Raw genomic sequence first — 20,066 nt, forward strand, 5'->3', positions numbered from 1 at the left:
CAGACTCTTACCAGGATTACTTTGATTTGGATGACAAAGACGCAGACGTGCTACTGTGAGTATGCAGCTTTGGCTTTTTTTTGCGTATGTACGTAACTTTTTTAAAATATATAAGCTTTATGAACCTTGGGTTAGGTGAACGGTCTTTTGGGCTGAGTGATTGTGTGTGTTGATCATGTGTTTGAATTGTATTGGCGTGTTCTATGGAGCTAGGAGCTAGCAGAGGAGCTAGGAGCTAGCATAACACGTACCGTACCTTACGTGCGCGTCACGTACGTAACTTTTTAAAAATATATAAGCTTTATGAACCTTGGGTTAGGTGAACGGTCTTTTGGGCTGAGTGATTGTGTGTGTTGATCAGGTGTTTGAATTGTATTGGCGTGTTCTATGGAGCTAGGAGCTAGCAGAGGAGCTAGGAGCTAGCATAACAAACACGCAGGTGTTATTATGCAGGATTAATTTGTGGCATATTAAATATAAGCCTGGTTGTGTTGTGGCTAATAGAGTATATATATGTCTTGTGTTTATTTACTGTTGTAGTCATTCCCAGCTGAATATCAGGTCCCGTGAGTATGCAGCCTTGGCTGCTAAACATTCGATAACTTGACCGTATGTGCGCGTCACGTACGTAACTTTTTAAAAATATATAAGCTTTATGAACCTTGGGTTAGGTAAACTGTCTTTTGGGCTGAGTGATTGTGTGTGTTGATCAGGTGTTTGAATTGTATTGGCGTGTTCTATGGAGCTAGGAGCTAGCAGAGGAGCTAGGAGCTAGCATAACAAACACGCAGGTGTTTTTATGCAGGATTAATTTGTGGCATATTAAATATAAGCCTGGTTGTGTTGTGGCTAATAGAGTATATATATGTCTTGTGTTTATTTACTGTTGTAGTCATTCCCAGCTGAATATCAGGTCACCCTCGGCTCTCACAGCATCTTCCCTATCTGAATAGCTTCAACTCCCCACTAGTCCTTCACTTGCACTTTACTCATCCACAAATCTTTCATCCTCGCTCAAATTAATGGGGAAATTGTCGCTTTCTCGGTCCGAATCTCTCTCACTTCATGCGGCCATCATTGTAAACAATAGGGAACTTTGCGTATATGTTCAACTGACTACGTCACGCTACTTCCGGTAGGTGCAAGCCTTTTTTTTATCAGATACCAAAAGTTGCAATCTTTATCGTCGTTGTTCTATACTAAATCCTTTCAGCAAAAATATGGCAATATCGCGAAATGATCAAGTATGACACATAGAATAGATCTGCTATCCCCGTTTAAATAAAAAAAATTCATTTCAGTAGGCCTTTAAAACAGAAGTAGCTATTTATTGATTAGCAATTGCCGAATCATGTAACATTAGCTTAATGCTAAAAAGCCAGGTTACTATCACATTCTGGAACAGACAAATATTTTCATGTAGGCTAACGTTACCTACCTGCTACCTCTGTCTTTTTCTCGTTTCTCCTCTTCTTTTCTCTTTTTTTTTCCCTGGGCACCTGACAGTTTTGGCCGTTTTGAAAATCTATTTCCACGTGGGCGGGACGGGTAAAATCATGGCAACATAACTTAAAAATACAACTATGACAACTTCAGATTGTTTTCTTTGTTTTACTTTGGCCAAAAATAGAACAAGCACAAAAATGTACACATCACAAATAATCATCTTGACAAAACACTTCAAGTTAGTTCAACATTTAGAGGAAACAAATGGTACATTTTCAGAAACACCTTGAAAAACACAATGAATTTGGACTTAATCTCAGTGTTTCTACAAAGCAATTAAACTTTAGGTCACAGCACATCTAGGATTGAACAAAAAACAAAATAAAGCATGAATAAAAACTATTCTATGTATCAACTACCTCATTTGTCATTTCCACATATTAATCCTGTGCTAACTCAACAAACCATACAAACTGAGGTAGAAACTATTCAAGAGTGTTGAGTTACTTCCTGTCTTCTAGACATAATGTGTATTGATAGAAAAATAAAAGCAGTGCAATGTGTGAACAATTTCAACAAAGCACAAATAAAAAGTGAAAAGACTGACAGTATTGCAGTAAATCACACACTGTTCACTTTCTTTACATTTGCACAGAAGACAATCATTTTCACAGAACTATATCAGTGTGCAGTGTCTCATGCTGCATTTTAAGTGGGGTTACTGATTGCTTATTTTACTCCTGTTTTACGTTGGGTGGAGGGGGAGGAGTCACAGCCCCGCTTTACCGTGTACCTCTTGCTTGGTATACTTGCTCGCACCGGTATAAACTATTTGCTTGCCTAACAGAATTGCGACATCCAGTGGACACAATTAGAACAGCAGTTTATTTCATTTAAATACAGCTGAATTTTACACTTCGCAAACTCATCTCGCGGGCCGGATTGAACCTGTTATGCCCGAATGTCGAGGGAGGTGGGGGTTGGGTTGTGGGTGTTGGGGGTTAATTGTTCATATGTCTCTGATTTGCACATCAATCAGTCTGAGGAGTAAAAGTTGGCAGTTAGATAAAATTATGCTTCCAATAATCAAAGTGTGTATGAATACCTCAGATATTTGTGAAAGAAGCAGTGAGGAGGTCCTGGGTAGGGTGGATGTCACCACATATGAGCAACATACCACAAACTAAACAGCTAATTGGTTATTTTCCCTTGTGTGTTCTTATGTGTTTTACTGCGTCTACATTACGTGGGAACCTTTTACAGCACACTGAACAACTAAATGTTTTTTCTCCAGTGTGTGTTCTCATGTGTCGACACAAAGAGCTGTTATTAGGAAAGCTTTTCCCACAAACTGAACAATTAAATGGTCTTAGTCCAGTGTGTGTTCTCATGTGTTCAGTCAATGTGTTCTTAACAGAAACACTTTTGCCACAAACTGAACAACGATATGGTTTTTCACCTGTGTGTGTTCTCATGTGTTTAGTCAAAGAGCCCTTTTGTGAAAAGCTTTCGCCACAAATTGAACAAGTGAATGGTTTTTCACCTGTGTGTGTTCTCATGTGTTCAGTCAAATACCTCTTAACAGAAAAGCATTCGCCACAAACTGAACAAATAAATGGTTTTTCACCTGTGTGTGTTCTCATGTGTTCAGTCAATGTGTTCTTAACAGAAACACTTTTGCCACAAACTGAACAACTAAATGGTTTTTCACCTGTGTGTGTTCTCATGTGTTTAGTCAAAGAGCCCTTTTGTGAAAAGCTTTCGCCACAAATTGAACAACTGAATGGTTTTTCACCTGTGTGTGTTCTCATGTGTTCAGTCAAATACCTCTTAACAGAAAAGCTTTTGCCACAAACTGAACAACTAAAGGGTTTTTCACCTGCGTGTGTTCTCATGTGTTCAGTCAAATACCCCTTAACAGAAAAGCTTTTGCCACAAACTGAACATTTAAATGGTTTTTCACCTGTATGTGTTCTCATGTGTTGAGTCAAACGGCTCTTTTTAGTAAAACCTTCAGCACAAACTGAGCAGCTCAAACATGTTTTACCTCTCTTCTTTGTAGAGCATTCAGAGTGCTTGTTGTCAGTGTGAGTCCTCATATCACCTTCACAGTCTGTATCGCTGCTCAAAGGTTCTTCAAGCTCGTCTTCAGCCTCACTATCTGATAGTGGAGCTGAGAGGTTGTCTACTTGAGGTTTCTCTTCATCATCTTCAGTCTTCACAGAGAATTCAACATGGTTTTCAACCTTACTATCTGATAGTGGAGCTAAGAGGTTGTCTACTTGAGGTTTCTCTTCATCATCTTCAGTCTTCACAGAGAATTCAACATCGTTTTCAACCTTACTATCTGATAGTGGAGCTAAGAGGTTGTCTACTTGTGGTTTCTCTTCATCATCTTCAGTCTTCACAGAGAATTCAACATCGTTTTCAACCTTACTATCTGATAGTGGAGCTAAGAGGTTGTCTACTTGTGGTTTCTCTTCATCATCTTCAGTCTTCACAGAGAATTCAACATCGTTTTCAACCTTACTATCTGATAGTAGAGCTAAGAAGTTGTCTACTTGTGGTTTCTCTTCATCATCTTCAGTCTTCACAGAGAATTCAACATCGTTTTCAACCTTACTATCTGATAGTGGAGCTAAGAGGTTGTCTACTTGTGGTTTCTCTTCATCATCTTCAGTCTTCACAGAGAGAATACTCAGTGGAAACTTGGTGTAATCAGCTTCCTCTCGTCCTAGAAGACACTCTCCCTCCTGAGTGATGCAGAGTTCCTCCTCTTCCTTTTTAATGCAGGGTGGTTGTGGAGTCTCCTGCTTCAAAGTGGAGCTCCCCCCTAACTGATGGGAAACTTCTTCTGGATTACCGATCAGCTGCTGGACGTCTGCAAGACACAAACAACAAAAACACACTTTCTTCTATGTACTGTATGTGTGTGTAGTAGGGTTGTACAGTATACTGCTACTAATAAAGTATTGTGGTACTAATCAATTGAAATTGGTACTATACCACATTTGAAAAGTACGGGTATCGTTCTTTCATCTGAATGCCGCTGTGCAGCGGTGACTACAGAGCCGAGGCGCATGATGTTGAGCGTGTCAAAACACACACACACAAAGTGCATACAAGCAATAACATGGTGGAGAGGATGAAAGGCAACAAAGGACAATTCTACTAGTTAATAAAGAGGGTGCGTGAAGTGTAAATAGTGACAGGTTGTAGAACATGTTTAAATGCAGTAATGGTTTGAATACTAAAGAGCTGAAAAGCTCTAGAAAGGCCAGTGCAGGGGTCTCTAAACTTTTTGACTTGAGGGCCACATTCGGCTAAAAAATTTTGGCAGAGGGCCGAAAGCCGACTACATGTAAAGTAACATCTACATAAATATACACACACACATCCGTGAGGAGCTCAAAGTAAAGCCACATGGAGAGGAACCAGATGAGGTGGTTCGGGCATCTGGTCAGGATGCCACCCAAACGCCTCCCTGGGGAGGTGTTTCAGGCACGTCTAACCGGTAGGAGGCCACGGGGAAGACCCAGGACACGTTGGGAAGACTATATCTCCGGGCTGGCCTGGGAACGCCTCGGGATCCCCCGGGAGGAGCTGGACTAAGTGGCTGGGGAGAGGGACGTCTGGGCTTATCTACTTAGGCTGCTGCCCCCGCGACCCGACCGCGGATAAGCAGAAGAAGATGGATGGATGGAAAGGCGTGGCTCGGTTGGTAGAGCGGCTGTGCCAGGTGAGGGTTTCCGGTTCGATCCACAGCTTCCGCCATCCGAGTCCCGTCCGTTGTGTCCTTGAGCAAGACCTGGCTCCTGATGGGTCATGGTTAGGGCCTAGCATGGCAGCTCCAGCCATCAGTGTGTGAATGTGTGTGTGAATGTGTGTGGAAATAGTGTCAAAGCGCTTTGAGCATTGGCGTTGTTAGGCCTATTTTAGGGGGGCTAAAGCCCCCCTAAAATATTCTTAAAGGCCTACAGAAATGAATTTTTTAAATTTAAACGGGGATAGCAGATCTATTCTATGTGTCATACTTGATCATTTCGCGATATTGCCATATTTTTGCTGAAAGGATTTAGTATAGAACAACGACGATAAAGATTGCAACTTTTGGTATCTGATAAAAAAAAAGGCTTGCCCCAACCGGAAGTAGCGTGACGTAGTCAGTTGAACATATACGCAAAGTTCCCTATTGTTTACAATGATGGCCGCATGAAGTGAGAGAGATTCGGACCGAGAAAGCGACAATTTCCCCATTAATTTGAGCGAGGATGAAAGATTTGTGGATGAGTAAAGTGCAAGTGAAGGACTAGTGGGGAGTTGAAGCTATTCAGATAGGGAAGATGCTGTGAGAGCCGGGGGTGACCTGATATTCAGCTGGGAATGACTACAACAGTAAATAAACACAAGACATATATATACTCTATTAGCCACAACACAACCAGGCTTATATTTAATATGCCACAAATTAATCCTGCATAAAAACACCTGCGTGTTTGTTACGCTAGCTCCTAGCTCCTCTGCTAGCTCCTAGCTCCATAGAACACGCCAATACAATTCAAACACCTGATCAACACACACAATCACTCAGCCCAAAAGACCGTTCACCTAACCCAAGGTTCATAAAGCTTATATATTTTAAAAAAGTTACGTACATACGCAAAAAAAAGTTGCGCACATACGGTCAAGCGATCAAATGTTTAGAAGCCAAAGCTGCATACTCACAGTAGCACGTCTGCGTCTTTGTCATCCAAATCAAAGTAATCCTGGTAAGAGTCTGTGTTGTCCCAGTTCTCTACAGGCGTCTGTGTATCGAAGTCGAAAGTCCTCCTGGTTAGAGTCTCTGTTATCCGAGTTCTTCCATCTTGACTGCATCTTTCGGGAATGTAAACAAAGACGCGCCGGCTGTGTCCTGTTGTTGCTGACTACGTTCGAAAAATACGTCCATTTCGCACCGACAACTTTCTTCTTTGCTTGCTCAGCTTCCTTCTCCATAATGCAATGAACATGATTGCAACAGATTCACGAACACAGATGTCCAGAATACTGTGGAATTATGAAATGAAAACAGAGCTTTTTCGTATTGGCTTCAATGTGGAAGGCATACCCGTGTTCGCCGGGCCACGTCACGCGCATACGTCATCCTCAGAGGCGTTTCGAACCGGAAGTTTAGCGGCAAATTTAAAATGTCACTTTATAAGTTAACCCGGCCGTATTGGCATGTGTTATAATGTTAAGATTTCATCATTGATATATAAACTATCAGACTGCGTGGTCGGTAGTAGTGGGTTTCAGTAGGCCTTTAAGCCCCCCTAAATAATTTGGTGTTAAAAAAAAAATCTTTTTTTTTTTTTTTTTTACAAATACATGCCGACATATTCATTATAAAGTGGCCCGAATATGAGTTTAAATAAATAATCATATAACCTGTCATTATTCACTCAGTTTCCCCTCACTTCATAGCGTAAGGTAGAGAGCCCCTTTAGTGCGTCAGTATCCAATCCATTCCACTTGTTCATATAGAAAATGCCCACATCACTCAAAATCCAGTCCGCATTTTCTCTGCGACCTTGCTTGCGAAGTTGCGGTCCTGCAGGTGTACGAAGCACATTAGCACACAGCACTGCAGAACAACAACGGATGCAAAATGGACATAAGAAACTTTTTCAAGAAAAGCAAGTATTCATCACTGCTTGTAGTAAAATGTATTAGCTCCACTTTACACCAGGTCTGTGTTTGACAAAAAGTTACATTCCCGCTCTAAAACAATGCTGCTACTTAGTTAGCTAGTTAGCCTGAAATGCATCATGAAGGTCCTGGTTATTTATAAAGTTAAATGTGCACTCTTTTTTACCATTTGCTATCTTTGGGGTTACTTCCTTCTGGAGCATCAGCTGTGTTTCTCACTTTACACATGGAGGAGAACAGGAGCTGAGCTCATTCACATATGACTATTATCAGTAGATAATAATAATAATCACTCCACAACCCCTATTGACCTGTAGGAGTCAGGGCAGAAGAGCACAGAAAGTGAGAGGGGAGAGGCCTCTACTGGAAAGGTGAGTAGGAGAATAATGATACATATAAATAAATATTAAAACTATTTTTTTTAAATGACTTATTGTTAAGCCATTTGTTTTATTTATTTCTGGGTGGATCATGTTGACTATTGGTCCTCCTAATTGTCAATCATTCTGGTGATGTTACGTATATATATATATATATATATATATATATATATATATATATATATATATATATATATATATATATATATATATATATATATATATATATATATATATATATATAAATATATATATATATATGTACCTGTATTTCCTTGAATTGGCGCAGGGAATATAGTATTCGCACGTCTAGAATTACTGCCGGGTCAAACTCGTTTTTCAAAATAATTAACGCATGCTTGGCCTTATCGCCGGTTTATTATTGAAGCTGGATCAAATTCGTTTCGCAAAATATTAATTTTATTATCGCATGTCTATAATTTTCGCCGGGTCAAACTCGTTTCGCAAAATATTTAACATATGTCTAGAACTTCCACCGGGTCAAATTCGTTACGTCACGAGTGACGCATCTGTCCTCATTTTCAAAATGGAGGAAGCTGCTTTCAGATTGAGTGAGCCTATGGCTTTGCACTTTGTTTATATTATATATATGTTTTTTTGCATTCTATTTTAGTTACTTGGAATTTATAACCCCCTGGCGGTGCTTTGTATTCTTTTTGTACTGTTTTGTACTACTTTTGTACTTATTTGATTGTTGAAATGTTGAAATGTATAAATAAAACTTAAAAAAAAAAAAAAAAAAAAAAAAAAAGGAAGCTGCTTTCAGTAGTTTACAATCGCACAAAGGAAAAAAGATAAAGAGCTTTTCAGTAGGATTTAAGGTCCAAGCTATTGAATACCGGTACAGTATGTTAAAGAGAACAGTAAGCAGCTATGTTTTATTAATATACCGTAGCTGCGTGTGTGAAATACTGTATAAGTCATTAAATGACTCCCGCCTCCTGGTGGTAGAGGGCGCTGCCGCGCTAGGGATCCTTCTTGCGACTTCCGGTACTGCAGAAGAAGTGAACACACGCAGCAAGAGATTTTTTTTTCTTTTAACAAGGATTTCATACCGGTATCTAAAATAAAACAGTTTTCTAAACTGGACTTTCAATCGAAGCAGGATGTAATAATTAAAGGATTATCTCCATCGAAACAGAGACTTTTAAAACTGAAGAAAGAAAATAAGGAAGACTTCTATAAACAAGTTATCGATGCTTTTGGTCAGAAGGAGCTGCAAATGGACTCCATTTATAAGTACAGGTAAGACCATAATAACGTTTTTTTAATTAAATGTGCTTTTCATGATGGTATGCTTACATCACACTCAAAGCGCACGCCTAAATTTTATGGATTCCTTTTGGTAAACGCCGGAGTGAGAAGAGGTTTTAAAATAATTACCGCATGCACGGCCATCCCGCCGGTTTCCGGTAAACGCAGGTGTGACAGGAGGTTTTAAATTAATTAACGCCCCTGCGGCTATTCAAGGAAATACGGTATGTATTTATATATATATATATATATATATATATATATATATATATATATATATATATACATATATATATATATATATATATATATATACACACATATATATATATATATTATATATATATACATATATATATATATATATATATATATATATATATATATATATATATATATATATATATATATATATACACATATATATATATATTATATATATATACATATATATATATATATATATATATATATATATATATATATATATATATATATATATATATATATATATATATAAATATATATATATATATATATATATATATATATTTATATAATAGATTGTATTTGAAATCTACTTTACATTTGATTCCAAATCTCAAAATGCTACAGAATTACAACCATTGGTGTTGTTAGGCCTATTTTGGCGTTGTAATAAATAAATAAAATAAAAAATGGCTTATCGATGAGCCATTTCTTTTATTTTATATGTATATATATATATATATATATATATATATATATATATATATATATATATATATATATATATATATATATATATATATATATATCTCCTTACGTAACATCACCAGAATGATTGACAATTAGGACCAATAGTCAACATGATCCACAACATCCTCTAGTATACCTTTAAGTCTTTCATATATATATATATACATATATATATATATATATATATATATATATATATATATATATATATACATATATATATATATATATATATATATATATATATATATATATATATATATATTTACATATTAAGTTTTTCATATATATATATATATATATATATATATATATATATATATATATATATATATATATATATATATATATGAAAAACTTAATATGTAAATATATATATATATATATATATATATATATATATATATATATATATATATATATATATATATTATATATATATATATATATATATATATATATATATATGAGAAAAACCCAGACACCATCTTTGTAGTCATTTTTCTCCTGCGTGGACTTCCGTCTTCCTTTACAATGAGTGAAGCTGCACGAAACCTTGTGTCTGCAATTGTAAATAATTTAGTTTTTAAGTTTTGTGTTTCTTGTAGAATCTATATAAAGTGATATACATTAGCCTATTATTAAAATAATGAAACAAACATAATTAAATATATTTGTTTTATTGTATTGTTACTGTACGAAGGCCTATTGTGTGCCTTTAACCAGTTTTGTAATGTTCCTATGCATTTAGGTTGATAGGTCAATCTGTGACGTTATTTCCCCTTTAAAGCACGTATTTGTCAGAATAGCCGGTTTCAATCAGTGGTGGCAGCCAGCCTTGTGTGCGTTGACGACTAAATGTAAGTTTTGTCACATACTGTTACAGCATTTGAACTGAATGTCGTGCCTTGCTACTTCTGCAAATGTTTGGTGCATTGTATGCTAAGATCAGTTGTTTTTGGGTCGATTGAGAGCTAATTAGTCTCGTTGACGGCGTTTACATTCACGTGTAGTTTATTTAACGTCATTGCAACTGCGATGGCGGAGTTTGGCCTTTAGATGGCGACAGAGACCACATAATCGCCATGTATGGCTCTGAAGCTTATAGTGCCTGTGGTCAAGGCTCATATCGTTCAGTTTCGCTCCCACACCAACGGCACAACATCATTTTTACTTCATAAAATAGATTTACTGGTAGTAAGTAAGATACCAAAAGTTCGGAAATTGACACCTAGCCCATTTTGTGTAATCGGTGTTGAAAGCCGGTACTATTTTTCAGTGAGGCGCAGTGATATCTAGTGGGGAGTGGCGCGGTTTTGGTCACATGGACCAATCAGGTAGCAGCTTTATTCTAACAACATACCTGCTATGGCGACGACAACATCCGAGAGTGAAGAGGAACGAAAGACCTCAAAAGTTAGAAAAAAAGTGCGTAAAGAGGAAAATAAAAGATGCTATATGCATCTTTCATCTGTGAACAATGAGGACGTCCAGCACTTCACTCGGACACGGTGGGACACATACAGAAACTATTTAAAACAGTGGCTTTGTCTGCAAGACCAGAACAAGCATCTGGCAGAAATCTATAAACATTGCTCGGATGTAGATTTTGACGCTATTCCTGACGTCGCTGGGTTTCACGCAACATGCTACCGACGTTTTACAGATAAATCTGCATTGTTTTATGCCGAGAAAAGGACCGCACGGGCGGTGGGAGAACCATCTGCAGCCGCAGGTCAGTCAGCAGGCACGTCTGAAACTCCCCGAAAGAAACTTCGATCTCGTTCAGGTTTGCCCGTTGCTTCTGCCGGCCCCGTCCTGCCAGCCATCTGTATAACTTGTCAAAAAGTGGAAAAGTACACTCGTGTGGGAGGAAAACGCCAGAGGGATCAACTCACACAAGCAGAAACCGTGTCGGCAGGTATGTGACACACACACACACACACACACACACACACACACACACACACACACACACACACACACACACACACACACACACACACACACACACACACGTGTGTGAATCTATAGTAATAATGTTACAGTACATAGCGTAGGATTGAAAGAATGTGTTGTTACTTTGTAATAACCAAATGGACCATTTATACACTGTCAGAGTTAAGGGGAGACCTTGGAATTTAAAAGTTTGAGAACCACTGGCCTAGAAAAGGAAGCCCCACCCATCCCCCCATATACCTTCACACCACAGCCCCAATCTCTCTCTCCCCCCCCCACACACACACACACACACACACACACCCCTGGACTGATTTACACATCACAACCCCCACCCCTCCCCCCGCACACCTTCACACCTCACCCCTCATCCCTGAACTGACTGAACTGTGACCACTACCCACATCCCTGCTGTGACTTCATGTCACCTCCACTGCTGCTACAATAATTGAAGAATGCATAGTGCACTTTATACATCATCATTGTCATATCATCCATTATCATCTTCACTGTGAACTGAATGTGCAATACTGCTTCTGTCTACTCATGCCCACTATAGATCTGTTGTAAGATCCACACTTTAATTTACTTTATCTTATTTCTTTATTTTTGTTTCTTATTTTATTTTATTATATTTATTAGTATTAAACATCCTTAGCATTTACATTTTTAGTAAGTTTATTGTAAGTGTGCAATATAGTTTAAGTTTATTCTTGTTTAATTTTTATATTCTGTGATTCTTTTTAGCTTAAGTTTATATTTATATTTATATTTTGTGAATTTGCAAGGGGGACCAGCAAAATAAGCTTTTCATTGTGCAGTGTGACTGTCTGTTTATCTGTGCATATGACAATAGATATCTTGAATCTTGGAATGTTTAGCTGGGAGTTCAGCAGCTCACATCACAGAGTCGTAAATCACAGGGTCATAAATACCTCTCCAACCCCCCACTCAAGACACACACACACACACACACTTTTTTACTTGTAAATCTCTGATTTTGCCAATAAAGCTTATTCTAATTATTTTTCTTTTAAAGGCCAGTTGCTGAAGGCAGCTGAGATTAAGAAAGATGCTGCCATTCTTCTGCACATCAACGACAAAGACTGTGTTGCTATAGAGGTCCGGTACCATAGGACCTGTTACAGACAGTACACCAGGTTCTTGTCACTGTCTACAGCAACGCACACTGCAACCAGAGATGAAGAAATGTGAGTAATTACACTGTACTGTCATTTTGCTCACATTTAAAAAGTAAAAAAAATTTCAACAACATGCAGCTTATATTTAGTTTTGCTTAAGATACAGCTTTGAAAGCATGACTCTTTGCACATGTTAAGTGTGTGTGTGTGTGTGTGTGTGTTTTCAGACAACCCTTTGCTGACAGCTACAACCTCTTCTGTGACCAAGTGATCCGTCAAAGGATTATAATTGACAAAGAGGTGCTGAGAATGGACAAGCTAAGGAAGTTGTTCGTGGACACCGTTAAGAAGCACGAAGATCTTGATGCTTCAGGCTACAGGTAACTGAAACAAAAATAATAAAATATTCATACTGAAAAGTTTATTATTTATAGATTTAGTCTCTCCCCATAAAGGCTATGAGAGTATGTTTAAAGCAATTTGATTATCATTGATGTGTGTGTGTGTGTGTGTGTGTGTGTGTGTGTGTGTGTGTGTGTGTGTGTGTGTGTGTGTGTGTGTGTGTGTGTGTGTGTGTGTGTGTGTGTGTGTGTGTGTGTCTGTGTCTGTGTCTGTGTCTGTGTGTCTGTGTGTAATGTGCTCATATTTCCCTTTAACTTTATGTTTCAGGAGGGATAAACTGAAAAGAAGGTTGGTCCGTGATTTCCCCCAGCTGGTTTTCCACTGCCCTCCCCAGCGCAACGTCTCTGAAATGGTTTTTGTTGAGACATTATCGTTAGCAGACAGGGTACCTCTGCCATCAGGCACATCACCATCAACTACCGAGTCAACTGAGGTGAGCCAAGCTGAAAGCCAAGCTGAAAGTGACAGTGAACACACGGCTAGTACAACAGCTGGTCAGAATACCACGGAGAACACAAGGACACTTTACAGTGCAGGGCTGATATTGAAGCGCCTTCTAAGTGACTCTCCCGGTATGAAATGCCCGTGGCCTCCCACAGCAGAGGATTTAAATGTATCTGAAGCTAAATCTGTTGTGCCTGTTGAACTGTACAACTTCATTGCCTGGATTATAGGTGCAACAGAAGAGCCAACACTAGCCTGTTATGTTGATGTTCCTGATGATGTGAATCTAAAGGTTATCTCTCTTTGTCAAGACATTGTGTATCTGGCATCTAAAGGTCGAAAGCAGACACCCAAGTCATTGTGTCGAATACCTGACTGCGTTCTCAAATCTGGGCAGCAGTTTTAACCTTGACCAGTCTACGTTCAAAACACTGAGCAAATATGTGTGCCACCTGTATGGACAGGGATCTGCCAAAGACGTGAACGATGCAAGATACAAAGCATTCTGTATGGCATCGTCAGCTTTGCCAGAACTGTCCATTCCCCCAACAAGTGATGCCCTCCACCAACACTGCAAAAGGGCAAACTACCAAGCAGCAGTAATGCGACATTCCCTGACTGGTATGATGTGTGCCCCTTCACCCATTGGCAATGGATGGTACATTGAGGATGGGGAGTTAACAGTAAGATGGATGACTAGAAATCCTGCCCCAGATAGTGTGCTGCAGGTAGTCCACTGTGGTTGCAAGACAAGCAAATGTGAAACAGAAAGATGTTCATGTATGTCTGCAAAAATGTCTTGTACTGATTTATGTCACTGCCAGAACTGTGGAAATGTTTCAAAGGAAACAGAAGAAAGAGGTGCATGGGATGATGACACAGATGAAAGTGATATTGATGAGTAATTACGCACCATGTCACCATGTAAAATTTGCCACTTTTGTTTCTTTATCAAGATGTTTGATTATCGAGATGCCACACTGCCATTTTAACGGTAAAGCTTAAATAATGTCTGTATTACCTTTTTTTTCAAATTTGTTTTGGTCTTTTGTGTGTGTTTGTGTGTGTGTGTGTGGGGGGGGGGGGGGGGGGGGGGGTATAAATGACACATGCTGTGAAACAATTTGCTACTTTAATAAATATTTATCATATTTTATACCAATTTGGGCCTTTACTGCATCTATTTTAATCTTGTCCATTTTTGCCTTATTCCAGTTTTGGGGTGCATGGTAATATTTTGCTAGATTTTAAGCCACTTTTGGCCACGGTGTGTTACTTCTTTTGTACCTTTGATTACATAGAAGGTTGTGACATTTTTTTAATGTATGATACATAAGCTTTTAGCTAAATTTAATAAGTGTGTGCTTCATTGTGCTGGGGCAAATCACTTCAGTTGAATCGTTTTTTAAGAAATTTGCTACATTTCATGATCTAAATTCACATATGAGTATACTAAGGCACCAATATTTGTTTCAGATGTTAGGTATATGTATTTATGATATTTGAGAAAGATTTTGTGTTGCCAAAATGAATAAGACATATTTTACAAGCCAAAACTGCAGCACAAGATTTTCGTTTTTTGTGATTTACCTCTATATACATTTCTGGCTTGTGACAAAATTTGGCTAGGTATCATGTTCTGAACTTTTAACCCAAAGTCCAGAAGGGTATTATCTATGCAAAAATGCATTGAACAAGTTGTGCTTAGACGTGGGAGCGAAATTCATTTTCTAGGCACTTTTTCTCATGTCAGCTCACCGTCTACTACTGTTTACTACTGCGGTAACTTCTAACAGACATTTCCGCCATTTTGGATCGAGGTAAAAATGCTAACAGGTTCTTAGTTTACATTGTTCAACAAAGTTGGCTAATTTCTATTTTTAGGGCTTGGAATTCAAACAGCTTTCAAATGAGGGAACGCAACACACTCACCTTCATCTTCGCTTTTCAGATTGTTCTCCGTTGGTGGCGCTGATTCTCTTTCATGTTCTCTTTTAGCGGACGTCGCCATCTTAGCATAGCAGTAGTCGTCCATCTTCTATCACGTCTTCAATCTTCACTTCAGATAACACGCCATCGCTCCACACTCAAAGTCCGTTTGGTGGGCTTAAGAAAAGGTGAATAGTTGAGGTATTTGATGCTATTTTTGAATCTTTAAGATCGTAAATGTGAAACTTCTCCGGAAAGCCACGCCGCTTAGTCCGCCATCTTGGACTTTCCGCTTTGCCACTGTTCCATGTGTTTGCGCATGCGCCAGAAGTGTGCAACTTCCGATCGACAACTGCACTTTACAAAATAAAATACCTTTTAAATAACTAGCGGCCCTTTTCATCTTTTATTACATTGCTGGCTCATAATTGAAGTGCTCCTTATCGCGAAAACATTTTTGATATCAAAATCCTTTGGAGATAGAAATGAAACAAAAATCGACAATGTTGTATTCTGTCTTTTAGTGGGTTCAAGCAAACGGCAAGTTGTTTGACAAAGTAAGTGTTGTGAAAGTGTGAAACTCACACTACCCCAGTATACATTTTCAACATTATAGCATTTCACCCTTTTGACGTTTTTTCCTCTTGACTTTTATCAGTAATATCCTCATTGAACGATGACTTGTACTCGACCTCGGACCAACTGCACTCAGTGAGGAAACAAACACGCTCACATAAATATTGCTCTTATTGCAAGCATAGACAGCAGAACACTTCTATTTTCACTTTTGTACACTGACTTTAGTTATCTGCTGCACTGACAAGATGCCTGCTCGGTGCGTGTTGGCGACTGTAGCCAAACTGCTGTGTCAAAACTGCCGTGTGACGTCACCATTGACCTTTTTCTTTTACACACACCCGGGAACATGAAAACAAAATAATGGGCTCTGTTGGCCACTTACTTAATAAACATACAGGACAAAGTGCGTCCTGATTCTTTGTTTCTATTTTAAACTTGATGTGTGCCGATGATAAGAAAGTTTGTCGCTGCATTACTGACTAATAACCTCAGTTTTATCTGAAGTTCCATCGAGGTTTGTTTTGAAGCGAAAGTGGGCCTCTACCACTGGTGTGTGACGTCATCGCTGCCTGTGCGATGCGCACTGCCTTCCTGCGCCGGTCAAAACCAACACTGTGATTAATCATCATTCATTTATGGTCACGCATTAACACGACAGCCTTAGTGGAAACCCATACTTTATTTTTCTTAACTCAGCAAATCATTGACTTGCAAAGTATGGCCCATTATTATGGAAATTGAATTGTCTCACATCACCTTTTATATATCAATATGATATTTACCGTATTGTTTTTGCACTATCTTGTTCAGTTCATTCTTTGTTTACGTTCTTTGTTTGTTGTTTTTTGTTTTGTTTTTGTTTTTTGCTCTATGCTTTTTTAACCTGTAAAGCACTTTGGTTCAATTTAAAAGTTGTCGTAAACGTGCTATATAAATAAAGTTGACTTGACTTGACTATGATATTTATACATATGCATTGCATATATTAATAAGTATACAAATACAAATGTGATATATTAATAAAGAATTTGTATAAATAAACACTTATTTGTAAATATATTTTTGAGATTTGAAAATATATACAAATAAAATGTATAAATATAAAAATGTGACATACAAATAAATCGAGAATTTCTATAAATACACATGTATTTGTAAATATATTTTTGAGATGTGAATATAAATATGCTTGATTTTATATTTGTATTGAATTTGCATATGTGAATCGCTTTTTTGCTTTTGTGTCAAAGAGACATTTCTACCACAAACCAGATGCACAAATACATGTGACCTATACACTCCCCTGAACAACCAGCAGAGGGCACTGCAGCCACAGCCACACATTGCACTGATAAGAGATGGCATTGATACAATAAAATAAGCAGCTAGCACAGTCTTTGAGACATACTTGCCAAACCTCCCGAATTTTCCGGGAGACTCCCGAATTTTAGTGCCTCTCCCGAAAATCTCCCGGGACAACCATTCTCCCGAAAATCTTCCGATTTCCAGCCGGACAACTATATTGGTGGCGTGCCTTAAAGGCACTCCCTTTAGCATCGTCTCTCACCTGAAAAGGAGACTATTATATATGTCTCAGTTATCCATAGATTTATCTATAACCCATAAAGTAGACAGGCACGTAGCTATTTCTCAGCGTGTGTTTATTCCAGCCGGCACGTTAGTACTGTAGCGGCTGGCTACGGGGTGTTAGCCAATGACTTTGGCTGGGGGGCGGGACTTCCGGGAGAGATAGGGTAGTGACGTTGTTAACAGGAAGTGGGTGTTCGAGTTTTGCCAGGAAAAGGGATAGAGTCCATACTCGCCAACCCTCCCGGTTTTACCGGGAGACTCCCGGTATTCAGCGCCTCTCCCGATAACCTCCCGGCAGAAATTTTCTCCCGATAAACTCCCGGAATTCAGCCGTAGCTGGAGGCCACGCCCCCTCCAGCTCAATGCAGACCTGAGTGGGGACAGCGGCGACAATCTGTTTTCACGTCCGCTTTCCCACAATATAAACAGCGTTATAACTGTAGAATGATCGGGGGCGAGTTCTTGGTTTCTTATGTGGGTTTATTGTTAGGCAGTTTCATTAACGTCCTCCCAGCGCGGTAACAACACACAACAACAGCAGTCACGTTTAGTCTACCGTAAAGCAGTTCGTCTGCCGTAAACAGCAATGTTGTGACACTCTTAAACAGGACAATACTGCCATCTACTGGATAGCCTCCAGAACACTGAAATTCAAGTATTTATTTTATTTATATGTATAATAAAATAAATAAATAAATAAATATATATATATATATATATATATATATATATATATATATATATATATATATATATATATATATATATATATGTATATATATATATGTATATATGTATATACATATGTATATATATACTGTATATATATAGCTAGAATTCACTGAAAGTCAAGTATTTCATACATTCATACATATATATATATATATATATATATATATATATATATATATATATATATATATATATATATATATATATATATATATATGAAATACTTGAGTTGGTGAATTGTAGCTTAAATATATTCCCCTCTTAACCACGCCCCCCCCAACCCCCCACCTCCCGGTATCGGAGGTCTCAAGGTTGGCAAGTATGGGATAGACACACATTGGAGCTGTTGTGTGGTTGAATTACACCTTGTGCAATAAAGACAAGACAAACAAAAAAGTCGTATGAGCCTACATTCCTGGGATTATTACAATACACTGACACGGATTCAGAGATCGCTCGCCAGTACTCAAATGGCAGAACAAAAGCTACTCAAATAGTGAAAAGTAAAAGTTTTAAAAAAAAAGAAAGAAAGCAGCAAGTACAGTACAGTTAGTAGAACAACTGTGTTTTCATTACTGTTTACTGTACTATATATATACACGGGGACGGCGTGGCGAAGTTGGGAGAGTGGCCGTGCCAGCAATCTGAGGGTTACTGGTTCAATCCCCACCTTCTACCATCCTAGTCACGTCCGTTGTGTCCTTGAGCAAGACACTTCACCCTTGCTCCTGATGGGCCTGGTTAGCGCCGTGCATGGCAGCTCCCGCTATCAGTGTGTGAATGTGTGTGTGTGAATGGGTGAATGTGGAAATAGTGTCAAAGCGCTTTGAGTTCCTTAAAAAGATAGAAAAGCGCTATACAAGTACAACCCATTTACCATTTACCATATATATATATATATATATATATATATATATATATATATATATATATATATATATATATATATATATATATATATATATATATAAAGAACTCCTTTAATTTCAGTGAATTCTAGCTATGAATATACTTCTCCCCCTTTCCGGGGGTTGACTCTCCTCTGGGTTTTCCGGACATCCGCTGTGTCCAGGTTGAGCGGCTGCTCATCAGGGCGAGGGATGGATTTCCTCGCCGGAGTGGAGTTAAGTGCCTCAAACCTCGCAAAGTAGTTGTTTAGGTCATTTAGGAAGCTGATACTGTTGTCACAGGGACGGGGGGCAGCTTTATAGTCCGTGATGACCTGTATGTCCTGCAACATTCGTCTAGTGTTCGCGGGGTTCTCGAAGAAGTCCTGCACTTTCTGACTGTGAGCACGCTTTGCAACCTTAATGGCACGGTTCAGGTTAGCTCTGGCTGTTTTTAATGCTACCATGTCACCAGACTTAAACGCCTTGTTCCAAGCCTTCAGCATTGCACGTACCTCACTGTTCATCCAGGGTTTCTCGTTGGCCCGTGTGGGGATGTTCTGGATCACACTAACATCCTCCATGCAATTCTGAATGTATGCGGACACAGACTCTGCATACTCCTCCACACGTGTTATGATTATCGGTGGCGGCTGCTTTGAACATGTCCCAGTCTGTGGTTTCGAAGCAGTCTTGTAATGCTTCCATTGCTCCCTCTGGCCAGGTCCTCACCGGCTTCACTGTAGCTTGCTTCCTGATCAGCAGGGGCTTGTATGCAGGAATTAGCATCACAAATAGATTATCTGAGGAGCCGAGGTGGGGGCGTGGTGCAGCTTTAAACACGTGTTTAATATTGCTGTAAACCATGTCCAACG

General features: G+C 38.6%; 1 protein-coding gene across 3 annotated transcripts in view; it reads right to left on the reverse strand.

Moving 5' to 3' along the window:
• The window catches only part of LOC133632476 (oocyte zinc finger protein XlCOF6.1-like), a 49,560-nt gene that overhangs the window by 2,558 nt on the left and 26,936 nt on the right, over positions 1 to 20,066 (reverse strand). The window contains exons 1-2 of one of the 3 annotated variants that reach the window (XM_062024906.1): positions 15,407 to 15,681; positions 1,496 to 4,327 (exon numbers count right to left, since the gene is read on the reverse strand). In XM_062024906.1, the coding sequence (XP_061880890.1) occupies positions 2,646 to 4,327; positions 15,407 to 15,509 (1,785 nt within the window). In that variant the 5' untranslated portion in view covers positions 15,510 to 15,681 and the 3' untranslated portion in view covers positions 1,496 to 2,645. Of the gene's footprint in view, positions 1 to 1,495; positions 4,328 to 15,406; positions 15,682 to 20,066 lie in introns of those variants that run through there. The other 2 variants (XM_062024908.1, XM_062024905.1) reach the window with 2 other exon arrangements.

The sequence above is a fragment of the Entelurus aequoreus genome, linkage group LG17 (genome assembly GCF_033978785.1).
Source record: "Entelurus aequoreus isolate RoL-2023_Sb linkage group LG17, RoL_Eaeq_v1.1, whole genome shotgun sequence".
NCBI classification, from domain to species: Eukaryota; Metazoa; Chordata; class Actinopteri; order Syngnathiformes; family Syngnathidae; genus Entelurus; species Entelurus aequoreus.